General features: G+C 43.3%; 2 protein-coding genes across 2 annotated transcripts; both read left to right on the plus strand.

The window, feature by feature from the left end:
- The first annotated feature begins 354 nt into the window (after nucleotides 1-354).
- LOC113624729 (gamma-crystallin D) lies at nucleotides 355-2145 on the plus strand. Its single transcript, XM_027114703.1, has 3 exons — nucleotides 355-383; nucleotides 464-706; nucleotides 1814-2145. The coding sequence occupies exons 1-3, from the start codon at nucleotides 375-377 to the stop codon at nucleotides 2084-2086; spliced, it is 525 nt and encodes a 174-aa protein (XP_026970504.1). The 5' UTR covers nucleotides 355-374; the 3' UTR covers nucleotides 2087-2145.
- Nucleotides 2146-9404: 7259 nt separating this feature from the next.
- LOC113624733 (gamma-crystallin F) lies at nucleotides 9405-11792 on the plus strand. Its single transcript, XM_027114717.1, has 3 exons — nucleotides 9405-9413; nucleotides 9494-9736; nucleotides 11520-11792. Exons 1-3 carry the CDS (start codon nucleotides 9405-9407, stop codon nucleotides 11790-11792), a joined length of 525 nt encoding a protein of 174 aa, XP_026970518.1.
- The last annotated feature ends 3012 nt before the right edge of the window (nucleotides 11793-14804 follow it).

Raw genomic sequence — 14804 nt, forward strand, 5'->3', positions numbered from 1 at the left:
GACTTTTTTGCTCCACCGCTTTTTGTTTTGTTTTGTTTTTCCCCAACCCATACAAATAAAAGAGTGGACTATATATGAAATGGCTGAAGTTCTAGTTCTATTATTAAATAGACAATGTCCCAAATTACTTTTTTTTTTTTTCCAAACTGTCTCAATAGCATCAGCTAGTGATAGAAACTCCAGAGAGAATGGGACCAAAACCCACAATGAGCCCCATGGACTCTGACAGCAAAGAGAAAAAAGAGTACACGAAAATCCCCTCCTCACCCGGGGGCCCCTTTTGTGTCGTTCCTGCCAACGCAGCAGCCCTCCTGCTATATAGACCCGCGCGCCCGCCCCACCGCACTGAACTCGCATCCCCGCATCCAGCAGCCATGGGGAAGGTGAGCCCCACGCCGGCGGGAGGGGCCCGCAGCCGGGCTGGAGCCCAGGCCTCTGAGCCCTGTCCTTCCCTTCCCTGCAGATCACCTTCTACGAGGACCGGGGCTTCCAGGGCCGCCACTACGAGTGCAGCAGCGACCACGCCAACCTGCAGCCTTACTTGGGCCGCTGCAACTCAGTGCGTGTGGACAGCGGCAGCTGGATGATCTATGAGCAGCCCAACTACCTGGGCTGCCAGTACTTCCTGCGGCGCGGCGACTACCCCGACTACCAGCAGTGGATGGGCCTCAACGACTCCGTTCGCTCCTGCCGCCTCATCCCCCACGTGAGTCCAGTTCCATATCATTCTGGTTCACTTTGGACCCAGAATGGATAGTTTCAAGCAAAGGTTAAATATTTGAAGTAGTGATCATTTAGAATAATTGAGAGTTTGGGGAAAAGGTAAGCTATGGTATATTAGTTCAATATAATTTGCCTTGAACAGAAGTAAATTGTTGCCCAGGTACCAGTTAATCAACAAATATTTATTAAGAATGTATCCGCTGCCCCGGGCATGTATAAAATAGAGGTCCTGACCTGGAATCATTTACAATGGAGTTGTAGAAAAAACACTAATATCCAACAGAAAAATAATTAGGTGCTAGTGAGTTTCTGAGCTGACAGGAGTTGAAAAGGAAAATTTTACAAGGGTTCATTCTTGTAAGACTCTTTCCCCTTTTTGCCTCCCAATTGCATGTTTTGGTTTTCCCCACCTGTACAAATAAAAGTACTTTTTCTCAGTAGAGAGCAATGCAGAGATTTTATACACAGGCTACAAATAATTCATACGTGTCTTAAAACACTAAGGTTTTTTTAAAAAAACCTTGGGCTTACTCATTTTTCTTTCCCATTTTTCCTCATTCTATTCATAAATTACTAAATGAAAATCAAGTATGTAACTGAGAGATTTCAGATGTTTCACTTTGCTTTCCACAGAAACAAAAGCATCTAAGCCCTTGGTGATTTTTCCAAGATTTATTTTAAACTCAATGTAGAGTAATTCATTTCATAAACGGACTTTACTGTTCAAAGACACATGCTTGAAAATTTAAAATAATTCTTCAAAATGGCAAAAATAGTCATAAGCTGTTAAGGATTTGGGTTTCTCTATGGTACAGTGTCCTGAGCGTGATTAACAGTTCATCCTGGGAAATATTTGAATATATTAAAGAGTGAGATTTCCTTCTTAATTTTTAGTCACACTTTATGATCTTGGAAAGGTACTGAATCTCCACCTTTGAAAATGAAGAGTATACAAAGATTCAGAAATAATTCATTTTTACCATATATTTGAAAATGGCTTGAGCTGGTCCTCACCAAACTGAATGGCATGAATGTGTTGGAATCATTTCATGGTTTGCTTTTCTCCTCTTTCCACCTCTGGATGGGCCAGGCTGGCTCTCACAGGATCAGACTTTATGAGAGGGAAGATTACAGAGGCCAGATGATAGAGATCACTGAGGACTGCTCCTCTCTTCAGGACCGCTTCCACTTCAATGAGATTTACTCTCTCAATGTGCTGGAGGGCTCCTGGGTCCTCTATGAGTTGCCCAGCTACCGGGGAAGGCAGTATCTGCTGAGGCCGGGGGACCACAGGCGCTACCATGACTGGGGGGCTGTGAATGCTAAAGTGGGCTCCTTGAGGAGAGTCATAGATTTCTACTGAAATAAGTGCATCATTTCTCAATCTGGAAAGTAATAAAATATTTTCTGTTTTCCTGGCAATGGTTTGCTTGTATTTTTCCTTTTTTCCTACATTTATTATTTTATTTATACACTCACACACACACACACACGCACATACACACGAGATGCAGGTGGAAATCAAGGTGTGTGATCTACGGGTAACAAAGAAAATTCTCACAATAGAACTATGCTTTCAAATGAAGCAGAGCTTTACAGTTTACAAAACACTTCATAATACATTATCTTATTTGATTCTCTGGCGTTTAAACATATTGCTTCTTCAAACCAGATAGTGAGATATCTCTTCAGTTTTTCTTTGAGGAGTGAGGATCTGAAAGCTGAGGTTCAGAGATAGTGTGACCCACTTCTTAAATCAGGGATTCTGAAGCTGGCTACAATGGGCTTCAGAAGATTTTTTAATTCCCTAAATTGTATGCAAAATTGAGTTCACAACTCTCTGGCAGGCGGACTCTTTTTTTTTCTCCTTTCATTATTTTGCCTTTTTTTTTTGTTTTTTCTTTCCCGTTTGATTTTGATGCTGAACTGGTCTCATGACACTCTCTGGACATTGAAACATTCAGTGGAAGAATGCTGATGGGGAGAGAGGAGATGGTTCTGGAAAAATTTTTGCCTTCCTAATGAAAGGGAGCAGCTGCCCTGGTGCCACAATTCCCTCTTATTTCAGACATGTTACACTCAAGAGCTGACAAGTACGAGGGAAATGTCAGTTTCAGAAATGCTGGCCTTGATGTGGTCAAGCCCCTGAATCAATGTTTATTAGTCAGGGCTCTCCAGAGAAACAGAACCCATAGGATCTATATAGATATAGATGAGGAGATTTATTATAGGAATTGGCTCATGTGATTATAGAAATTGAGAAGTCCCATTATCTGCAAGCTAGAGAATCAGGAAAGCTAGTGGAATAATTCAGTCTGAGTTCAGAGGCCTGAGAGCCAGGAATGCTGATGTCTGAGGACAGAAGGAAGAGGGAGTTCATCCTTCCTTCTCCTTTTTGTTCTATTCAGGCCCTCAGCAGATTGGATGCTCTTCTCTACTTAGTATACTGACCCAAATCCTAATCTCTCCCGGAAATACCCTCACAGACACACCTAGAAATAATGTTTTACCAGCTATCTGGGCATCCCTTAGCCCAGTCAAGCTGACATAAAATTAACCATCACACAATGCCAGCAACCCTTTACCTTGAGACTTCTTGTAATGGGAGTAAAATAAACCCACATTTGATTACGGCACCACCATTGGGTGTTCTTTCATTTGTAGTTCAATACACATTTCTAGCTGACACAGAGCATATGTGACTTTTTCCGAGGTGACTGTTTAGAACTTTATTCAGAGTCTCAAAGAAATTCCTAATGGAAAATCCCCCCCCCCCCCCCGCCAAGAAGGGAGAGAGGGAGGGAGGAAAGCAAGTCACTACAGCACAACGAAGTAATGTGGTGTTTAACATATTTCAGACCTGAAGGTCATCTAACCTAGATCACTCATTTTATGTAAGGTAAACTAAGGTTCAATTCTAATTTCAAACAGTTAATAATAGAAGTGGCATCAGAATTCAGAACTCACAGCTCAGAAAATCAGTGCTTTTCCATTGTGGAAACAGGAAGATGCTTGTCAAAATAACGACAGCACCAGCTTACAGATTCTTACCGTGAGGTAAGCAACCAACCAACCAGGAACTGAATTAATATATAGGATAATCCAAAGCTGCATTCTCTGTCTATATAAATGCACACATGATACACACACAGTTATATATATTTATATAACTGTATACATATACTCGCCATATGTGTGTATATCTGTGTGTGTTAGTATATTGCCTGTGTAAGGTTACAGGGAAGTATAACACTATATTCACTTACATTAGTTCTTCTACTGCTTGTTTTCTTACTTGCACCCTCATTGCTAGAATCTTAGGAAGGAGTGGCGACTACGTTTGTACTCAAAGACTGATCTGATCAAGTCATTTCCCTGATTAAAAACCTTTGATATTGCTCCACTGACCACAGGGAAAAATTCTACCTTTTTCAAGAAACTGGCCCCAGCCTACCTACTTTCTCTCTTATTACCTGACCCCAGTTGTCCTTTACTCCATCGCATCCAAGTCATCCAATCACGTTAAGTCACCCAATCACATCCAACCTCATCCAAGTCATCCAATCACATCCAATCTCTGAGTTTGCTCACATCTTTTCCTCACCCGGATTGCTTTTCCCCACCTTCTACCCAGTAAGCTACTCATCTCCAAAGCTTGATCAGAATTCACCCCAATCCCTTGGCCAAAAATGGATCTGAATCAGTTAGCATACATTAGACCGAAAGTAGCCAAAACACCATAGCAATGGATAAACAATGTGGAAATCTATTAGCTCACATGATGGGAAGTCCTAGGGTAGCACGGAATTTAGGAATGGTTAGTTCAGCGCTCAACAATATCGTCAGGGCCCCAAGTTTTGTCCATCTCCCACCATATCATCAACCTGACGCTGGTGTCCCTGGAAACCATAGCTGCTAGCTGCAAGCAGGGCAATACACAAGGAAGGTTGGGTGAAGGAAATCAACGAAGAAGCTTTGCCTACAGCACAACTGTGCCCAGAGCACTAATTCCCAAGATTAAAGAGGACCTTGAAATATTATCAGTTCTTGAATGTAAGCTTTGGTGGTGTAAGATAGTCAGAATGGAATGAATAAAGGGAGAAAGAGGAAGAAAGCCCAAGAGGGAAATGTAAAAAAAATTTTAAGACATTAATTATATTAATTATTCCCTTCTTATAAAGTAAGAGGACTATAAGTCAGTTAAAATAAACTCTGTTTTAAATGCTTTTTAATTCCCTTTCAACCACTAGGAGTTACCCGATTTTAATGTTTTCTTACAACCACAGTAGATTTTGTGTGTGCGTGTGTGCTGCACTGTGCGGCTTGTGAGATTTACTTCCCCAACCAGGGATTGAACCTGGGCTCTTGGCAGTGAGAGCGTGGAGTCCTAACCCACAGTAGCATTATTGAAATCAAGAAATTAATATTGAAAAAATTCATATTGATTCCCTTCTTTTCTTGTTGCTCATGGAAGATGCTTTAAATTGTAGTAAAATATACATAACATAAAATTTACCATTATAACCATTTTAAGTGTACAATTCAGTGGCATAAAGCACATCATTGTGCAACCACCAGCACTATTCATCTTCAGAAATTTTTCATCATCCCAAACTGAAACTCTGTACTCATTAAACAATAACTCCCCATTCCCACCTTCCCCCAACCCCTGGTAACCACCCTTCTACTTTCTTTCTTTATAAATCTGACTATTCTAGGTATCTCAAATGCATTGAATCATATAATATTTGTCCTGTGTCTGGCTCATTTCACTTAGCATAGTGTTTTCAAGGTTTGTTCACGTTGTGGCATTTATCAAAATTTCATTCCTTTTTAATGCTGATTAATATTCCATTCTATGCATATACCACATTTTGTGTACCCATCCGTTCTTAAATGGGCATTTGAATTGTTTCTTCCTTTTGGGTGTAATAAAGAATGCTGCTATGATCATTGGGGTACAAAGAGCTGTTCAAGTCCCTGCTACCAATTCTTTCGGGTATACGCCTAGAAGTGGAATTGCTAAATCATATGGTAATTTGATGTTTAATCTTTAAGGAACTACCATACAGTCTTCCACAGTGGCTGTACCAATTTACATGCCCATCAGCAATGCACAAGCTTTCCAATTTCTCCACATCCTCTCTAAGACTTGTTGTTTTCTGTTTTGATTTTGCTTTTTATACTAGCCATCCTAATGGGTGTGGAGTAGTATCTCGTTGTAGTTTTGATTGCATATCCCTAATGATTAGTGATGCTGAGCATCTTTCCATGTGCTTATTGGCCATTGTATTATTTTCTTTGGAGAAGTGTCTATTCAAGCCTTGTTTTTCAATTGGGTTTTTTTTTTTGGAGGTGGGTGTTTTATTGTTGTTGAGTTACAGCAGTTCTTTATACATTTTGAATATCAATCCTTTATCATATATGATTTGCAAATACTTTCTCACATCCTATTGGTGTCCTCTTCACTCTGTTGATAGTCTCCTTTGATGCACAAAAGTTTTTATTTTGATGAACTCCAATTTATCTATTGCCTATGCTTTGGTGTTATATCCAAGAAATCACTGCCAATTCTAATCTCATGAAGATTTTCCTCTACGTTTTCTTCTAAGAGTTTTATAGTTTTAGTTCTTTAACCCATTTTGAGTCAGTTTTTGTATGTGGTGTAAGGTAAGGGTCCAACATCATTCTTCTGCATGTGGATATCCAGTTTTCCCAGTACCATTGTTGAAAAGACTGTCTTTTCTCCATTGAACGGTCTTGACAACCTTCTCAAAAATCATTTGACCATATGTGTAAGGGTTTGTGTCTGTGTTCTCTATTCTATTCCATTTGTCTGTATGTCTATTTTTATGCCAGTACCACACTGTTTTGATTACTGTAAATTTTGTAGTAAGTTTTGAAATGAGAAAGTGTGAGTTCTCCGGCTTTGTTCTTCTTTTTCAAGATTGTTTTGGGGGAGTCCACTGGTGGTCTAGTGGTTAGGCTTCAGCGCTTTCACTGTGGTGGTCCGGGTTCAATCCCTGGTCCAGGAAATGAGATCCTGCAAACCTCTCGGTGAGGCCAAAATTAAATAAATAAATAAAAATTAAAAATGGCTTCACACACACAAAAATAGATTGTTTGAGGTATTTGGGATCCTTTGAGATTCTATATAAATTTTAGAGTGGGTTTTTCTACTGCCTCAGAAAATAACATTAGAATTTTATGGGGATTGCATTATATCTGTAGACCACTTTGGGAAGTATTCATATCTGAACAATATTAAATCTTCCAATCCATGAACACAAGATGTTTTTCCATTTATTTATATCTTCTTTTCTTTTTTTTTGTTTTTTGGCGGTACGTGGGCCTCTCACTGTTGTGGCCTCTCCCGTTGCAGAGCACAGGCTCCAGACGCGCAGGCTCAGCGGCCACGGCTCACGGGCCCAGCCGCTCCGCGGCATGTGGGATCTTCCCGGACCGGGGCACGAACCCGTGTCCCCCGCATCGGCAGGCGGACTCTCAACCACTGCGCCACAAGGGAAGCCCCTATATCTTCTTTTCTTCAGCAATGTTTTGTAGTTTTCAGTGTATAATATACTCATGTTAAAATTTTAACATATGGTGAGCATTTTCCATATCATTAAATAAATTCTTTGAGAACATGATTTTTGGTAGCTGTGTAGCATCTCATCAAAGAGATGTTCTATAACTTACCTAATTAATGCCTTATGTGGACATTTTATTTGTATCTAATTTTTTATATTATAAACAGTGGTCTGATAAAATGCCACTGTGCATAATATTTTCAGGTACCTTTAGCTATTTCCTTTGGACAAATTCTTAGAAATGAAAGTATTAGATCAAAGCAATGAAAATTAAGAAGGTTTTTTTTGCAGGGGAGGAACGAGGTGTCTTTTTTATTGTGACAAAAAACACATAACAGGGCTTCCCTGATGGCGCAGTGGCTGAGAATCCGCCTGCCGATGCGGGGGACGCGGGTTCGTGCCCCGGTCCGGGAAGATCCCGCATGCTGCGGAGCAGCTGGGCCCGTGGGCCGTGGCCGCTGGGCCTGCGCATCCGGGGCCTGTGCTCCGCAGCGGGAGAGGCCACAGCAGTGAGAGGCCCACGTACCACAAAGCAAAACAAAACAAAACAAACAAAAAAACCACATAACATTAAATTTACCATCTTAACCATTTTTTTTAACCACAGTACAGTAGTGTTAACTACATGGATGTCCTTGTGCAAAGATCTCTAGAACTTTTTCATCTTGCAGAACTGAAAGGAGGTTTTAAAATATTCATCCACAGTGATCTTTAAAATTCGGTACTATGGTTTGAATTTTTTCCTCCTTTCTACTTCTCTGTAGTTTCCAATTTTCTATAAAATTAGAATTTTTAAAAGAAAAAATGTGAATCAGGCTTATTAAATTTATGTGTTTCAAATAAAATTGTTCAGGGCAAACAATTTATTAGCATTAGACTTAAATAGCAAGAATCCACACTAAGGAACGAGACAGGTGTATCACGGTTACATCTGTTTGAGGACCAGCTCCTTCTAAAGCAGTGGTTTGCAGCCAGGGTTGATTTCACTCCCCCAGAGGACATTTGGCAATGTCCGGAAATATTTTTTGGTTGTCACAACCTTGAGAGTAATGCAAATAGTATGAGGTTGTGAAATCCTGTTCTAAAGAGTGGAGCCCCAGAAGCTGCTGGGGGGATGGGGGGTGGGTGGTAAGGAAGGAAGACTCTAGCGCCTGGAACCAGAGCATTAACTAGGGAGCAACCAGGCTTGTCCAGGGCTGGGGAAGGTACAGAAAGCAGAATCTTCCCAAGATTGTAGGATTTTAAATCTGTTACATTTGCATGTTAACTTGAATTTTCAGCAGCTAGAACTAATTAACCTTATCACTTGGTTTGCAAAATTATTGCTTAAATAAAAAGTTACGGTGTGAGTAATAACCACCCGTTAGTCCCCTCATGAACTCCAAAGTTGCAGGCTTCCTGCTGGTGGGCCGGAGGCAGCAGCTGAGTCTGGAGTCGGCCCTGGTCCGTCTCCAGGGAGCAGAGCCGAACCAGGTGCTTAAAGAGGGCTTCCTCGGGGTCCAACCCCCATCACCTTTCCTCCGGTGTGTTGTCTGCTGCACCCGCTCATCAGCGGGGAGGCTGGTAGGAGGTTCTCTTAGAGAAGAATCCCATCCTCCTTCAGACGTCCTGCGAAGAAGGCAGGTGCATCCAACGTCCCACATCCTCACACCAAGGAAACGCTCTCTCATCTAAACGCCTCCCGCTGGAGCCCATCCTGACCTCTGACCCGGTCACTACCCGGTGTTGTTCCTCAAAAAGAGATCATTTCGAAATTCAAAAAGGTTAAAAAATGTTTCATTACGAGCATTAACCCCGTTAGGCACTTTTGCTCGCTTCCAATCTCCTGACTAGGCTTCATTTAAAGGCCCCAGAGGCACCAAGTGACAGTTTTACGCGGGTCATCAGTTCGAAAGCTCTGGAGAGTCTAAGAGAAAACATACAATAAGTCCCCCGCCCACCCCCGCCGTCATTATATAGAAGAGAGAGAGGAAATCCTCCTCACGCGGGGGCCCCTTTTGTGTCGTTCCTGCCAACGCAGCAGCCCTCCTGCTATATAGACCCGCGCGCCCGCCCCACCGCACTGAACTCGCATCCCCGCATCCAGCAGCCATGGGGAAGGTGAGCCCCGCGCCGGCGGGAGGGGCCCGCAGCCGGGCTGGAGCCCAGGCCTCTGAGCCCTGTCCTTCCCTTCCCTGCAGATCACCTTCTACGAGGACCGGGGCTTCCAGGGCCGCCACTACGAGTGCAGCAGCGACCACGCCAACTTGCAGCCCTGCTTCGGCCGCTGCAACTCCATCCGGGTGGACAGCGGCTGCTGGATGCTCTACGAGCAGCCCGACTACCAGGGCCACCAGTACTTCCTGCGGCGCGGCGACTACCCCGACTACCAGCAGTGGATGGGCCTCAACGACTCCGTCCGCTCCTGCCGCCTCATCCCCCACGTGAGTCCGGTTCCCCTGGGCCTGCCGTGCCCTCGGGTCACACCAGTGCTCCAGACACAGTGGTCAGGCTGCAGGACGGTGGCCTTCTTTTGCTGGCTCTAACCGGGTTCTCTTTCCCTTTATTAATGTCTTTAAGGTTTCTTTCCACCGAAAAATTGAGTGATGCAATGCTCTTAATTGAAATTGTATTCTCCTTTGCTAAAATTAAGCTCACCTCTACTGGGCAAAAGTGGTGCACGGCATTAGTTTAGAGCGTCTGTGCCACCGCTGAGGAATAAGCAACAGGTGAACTCCTCACACCCAGGTGCCCTTAGGCTAGTTACTGGGCTACTTCTCTCCTTCCTCATCTGTAAAGCGGGGTTAATAAGGGCAGTTGGTTCATCGAGCTGTGATGAGGTCAAAAGGAGATTGCCCAGCACATGGCAAACTACCCCCTCCTCCAAATATTAACCATTATGAGTATCAAGTGTCCCTCAAGTTCTGCTTTTTGATTAGGCAAAACAAATAACCAACAATGTGATTCTAGTAGCACCTGCAAAGCCCACTGCTACCCAAGTAAAGCCTGAGCAGCCTGGAATTCTACAGTTAGGGAGGCTTTTATTTGCCTATGACAGAGTCCTATGGAAAATGTACCATTCTGGGGAAATTTGAAACCCCCTCAGAGGGTTGAAAGCCTTGATAGGACCCAGACTGGCATTAGGAGCCTGGAAATCTGGACCTTTACTTTCCCTGACTCTTTGATTACAGCCTGAAAGCTCTAGTCATTAGTTTCTCTTAAAAGAAGAAAAGACTTAGAATGGTTGCTCCACGTGTGTCAGGCTGTTGTGAAGATCAAATTAACACACACGTGAGTCTTTTGCAAACCATGGAAGATACCTTATTAGCAGTTTTTTATACCTCAGAATGAATTGCTTATGAGAACATTTCCTAACGAGGATTTAATGGTGGAAGAAGGAAGAAGGAATTGAGTGGGTACCTGCTGCGAAGGAACAAGCAGATAAAAGAACAAGTGCTCAGGAAGAGACAGACAGGATTTGCCCAGGACTGACAGCCTGCCCTTACATTTTTCTAAAGGTTTTATAATCTATTGATCTAGACAGGCCTCCTTCATGATCTTGAGCTTCTATTTTTATTAATTACCTAAAAGTGTTTTGCCAGACCATATATTAGAGGTGAGAACTGAAACCTAATCGTTACGATGGCTCTTGCTTCTCGGGATTTTAGAATAGCAGGACTCAAAGCAGAAAGGAAGGGATTAAGGAGTTGCCTGGGCTGGACTGCCACCTCCTGTGCTTCACTTCGGGGAAAGCAATTCGACTTCCTCTCTTCCCAGCCTCTTCTAATGCTATGGAGTTCCAAAATAATGCCTTTTGCCAGGGATAGATTTGCCTTTTTATTTTAATATCTAATTATTTTTATAACCACCAAGGAGAGTTCCAGACCACCGTTTAAGTCTATAAAGGAGAGAGCAAAAATTATATATAAAAATTGTCACTTAAGAATGGTACTAAGTAGGTACTAAATATGATTCATGTAGGTTGTGGCCCTAGAAAACTATGGAGCACCATGAATGTCTTGATCTGTGTGAATGGCCCCCTCTTCAGTTTTGCAGTGTGCAATCTACCCAACTATACCCAGTGGCCCTGGTGTTGGTTGTCTTTTTAATTTGTCATCTTTGATATAGAAAAGATTAAAAAAATGCCCATTCCCCCAGCGGTGTGAGTGATTGGTTGCTAAAGGCTAGGTTTTCTGACCCTTCCCATCTGCTGATTGCTGAACCCAGACCAGCTCCCACCGGCTGAGGATGTACGAGCGAGAGGACTACCGAGGCCAGGTGGCGGAGCTCACGGAAGACTGCTCCTCGCTCCGCGACCGCTTCCACTTCAATGAGATCCGCTCCCTTCACGTGCTGGAGGGCTGGTGGGTCCTCTATGAGATGCCCAACTACCGCGGGCGGCAGTACCTAGTGCGGCCGGGGGACTACAGGCACTACCACGACTGGGGGGCCCTGGATGCCAGAGTGGGCTCCCTGAGGAGGGCCGTGGATTTCTACTGAAATACTTTTACTCTACTGTTTTCTCCATCTGGAAGCTAATAAAATATTTCCTGTGTGTCTCCTGCAGTTACGTAGCTTTCTTTTCCTTTCAGATTCCTTGGAAAGAAAGGCTCAGCAAAACTAAAGCTGGGGATAACGTGGATTTTCTTACATGTATCAGCGGAAAGGGTGGTGTGGGGAAGCAGTTAAGAGGACAGGCTCTGGAGCCAGAATGCCTGGGTCCACATCCACTTACTAGCTATAGGCAATGGAGCAAGTTAGCACTTTTAACATTTTTGTGTCTCAGTTTTCTAATTTGTAAAAAAGGGGGTAATAATACTTTTCTCTTCATAGAAGTTAAATGTGGCTTAATTAAGTTAAGAGCCATAATTCTCTTACAACGATGCCAGGCACAAAGCAACTGATATATAATCAGAACTTACAACGTAAGCGTTCCTTAGTTATTACTGAGTATCTGGACCTTGTACATTAGTGTTTTCAAAGTATCAGTAATGGGTTGAGGATCACCTGCGACACCAGTTAAAAGACAGAATCCTAAACCCCACCCCACAGGTGATTCACATGCAAATGAAATTTAAGAACTGCAGTTCTAAATCTAGTTTCCTGTACTACAGAATTACATCTGAAAAGATTGAACACCTCCATTTTTAGACACTGGGCTCTGTACCAGGAAACAACAATGAGCAGAAGTGGGTCCTTGTCCCCAAGAGCTTACAGTCTAGTGAGGGAGCAGAATATCCAACAGAATTTTTAAAATAATCATCCCAGCAGCATGGTTGTTGCATGTATGTCTACACGACTGTGGGAGCATTGAGGAAGAAGCCCAAGATACTTGTCAGAGTATCTGAGACGCTCCTACTGCAACTTCATCCATCCCTAGGAAGGACTTTGAATTCCCACCACCACACTGAGAACTATCAAAGACCCGGCTCCAAAATTCTTCTGGTAAAATTCCTAACAGAATGCTAGGAAAAGGAGATTGAAACAGATGATCATACCGACATGACAAGCAATATAACAAAGGGATTAGAACTCTAAAATATGACTGCACTTAGACTGCATTAGTTTGAATCTCAACTCTATCTTGTACGAGCCAGGCAAGAGTCTCAGATCGGGTTCCCCCAGACACAGATCATGAACCAAGGGTTCAGGAAAAGTGACTTATGGGGAAGTGCTCCCACAAGGAAAGGTGAGGGAGTTGAAGAAGCAAGATGGGGAAGAAAATGCCAACTTAGCCGGATCCCTTGGAGAGCCTCAAAGCACGGACCATACCTCCGAGTTTCTCCCACCTGGAGGCAAAGGATCTGGGGGCTGGTTATCTGACAACAGTCCCCTTTGCCATTGATCACAGGGCAAGGGAGACACAAAACTCCCAGAGCCTTTGGACTCTCCTCACTGGCTGGTGAGGGGCAATCGTCAGAAGGTTGCAGGGCAAGCGTTAGCAGCAAAGCCTGCTGAAGCTGGGCACTCAGAGCTGGAAAGAAGGCCTGAAAGGATCTGGGCAGAGTGTACCTCGTCAGTATAATAGGGATAGTAAAAGTCCCTCCCTTGCATGGTGTGAGGTTAAAATGATATAAAGCCTGTAAACACTAAGTACAGTGCCTGGAACATGGTAGGTGCTCACCAACTGTCTACAATTATTATTATCATCATCATCATTATTATTAAGTTCTATGGATTTGGGAGAAATGGATACAAATGTTGTGGAAACCATGAACTAATCTTGTCCCACAGGGAAGAAAGCATGGCACATACGAGGGAAACAATGAGTAATTTGAGTTGACCAAAGTATGAAGAGCCCAGAGAAGTAAGAGAGAAGGTGGTCTGATAATTAAGGCCAGATCTGGGAGGGAAACAGCATTAGTCATCAGACCTTGGCTGAGACAGAAGTGATATTGTCAGTAGGCTCAGAACCAGCATCTAGAACCTGAGCTCTGAAGTCAAAAGCATTTTATAAAATAAAAGGAGAGCAATGGAACAAGCAAAATTTTTTCAAATCCACATAAGCAAAAACCAGTAAAGGAGAAGCATTAGTACAGAACACTAACACTGCTTCTTCCTCCACAAGCAACGTGACCCCATTCTCCTCCAAGAGGCCGAAGCTAGCTGCCTACTCAGACCTGTGAACTGGAAAATGTGATTGTGTAGGGGCTTCCCTGGTGGCACAGGGAGCACGTGTTTGAGCCCTGGTCCGAGAAGATCCCACATGCCGCAGAGCAACTAAGCCCGTGCGCCACAACTACTGAGCCTGCGCTCTAGAGCCCATGAGCCACAACTACCGAGCCCGTGTACTACAACTACTGAAGCCCACACGCCTAGAGCCCATGCTCCGCAACAAGAGAAGCCACCGCAATGAGAAGCCCGCACCGCACAACGAAGGGTAGCCTCCACTCGCCACAACTAGAGAAAGTCTGCACACAAGCAACGAAGACCCAACGCAGCCAAAAATAAATAAAATAACTTTTTTTTAAAAAAGAAAAGGTGGTTGTGTAATAATCAACACAAGCTATTTAAAACCTTTACATTTTCACTGCCACTCCTTCTCACATTACCTTTCATCAAAACTATTCCAATAACTGCTTAACTTAGTTACTTTCTCCTCGGCCCTTCCAGCTCTCGTTAAAAAACAACTTTTTTTCTCTAAGAACAAAACTAGAATATTGAATACATTGTTTGGGCATATGCATTGCTTCTGTTAGGATTAATTGCTAAGGTTATTTGAAGAAACTTGAAAATAAAAAGAAAGAGGAAGGGGAGAGGAAGAAAACAGAGAGATACTAGCGATGAGAGAATGGTGTCTCAGGACAGGGTGTGGCATTTATGGAGGTGAAAAATGGTGAGATTCTGAACATATTCTGAAGGCGGAGCCAACAAAAACTCTTGCTGGATTCAATGTGGAGGTGAGAGAGAGGTTTGGTCTGAGCAACTGGAAGGAAGGAGTTGCTGTCAACCCAAACAGGGAGAACTGCTGAGGAGCAGGTTTGTGGAGGAAAACCAGGAGGTCCCATTTTG

The sequence above is a fragment of the Aethalodelphis obliquidens genome, unplaced genomic scaffold, assembly GCF_003676395.1.
Source record: "Aethalodelphis obliquidens isolate GAN/ISIS:26980383/991018 unplaced genomic scaffold, ASM367639v1 scaffold2, whole genome shotgun sequence".
In the NCBI taxonomy this organism is placed as follows: Eukaryota; Metazoa; Chordata; class Mammalia; order Artiodactyla; family Delphinidae; genus Aethalodelphis; species Aethalodelphis obliquidens.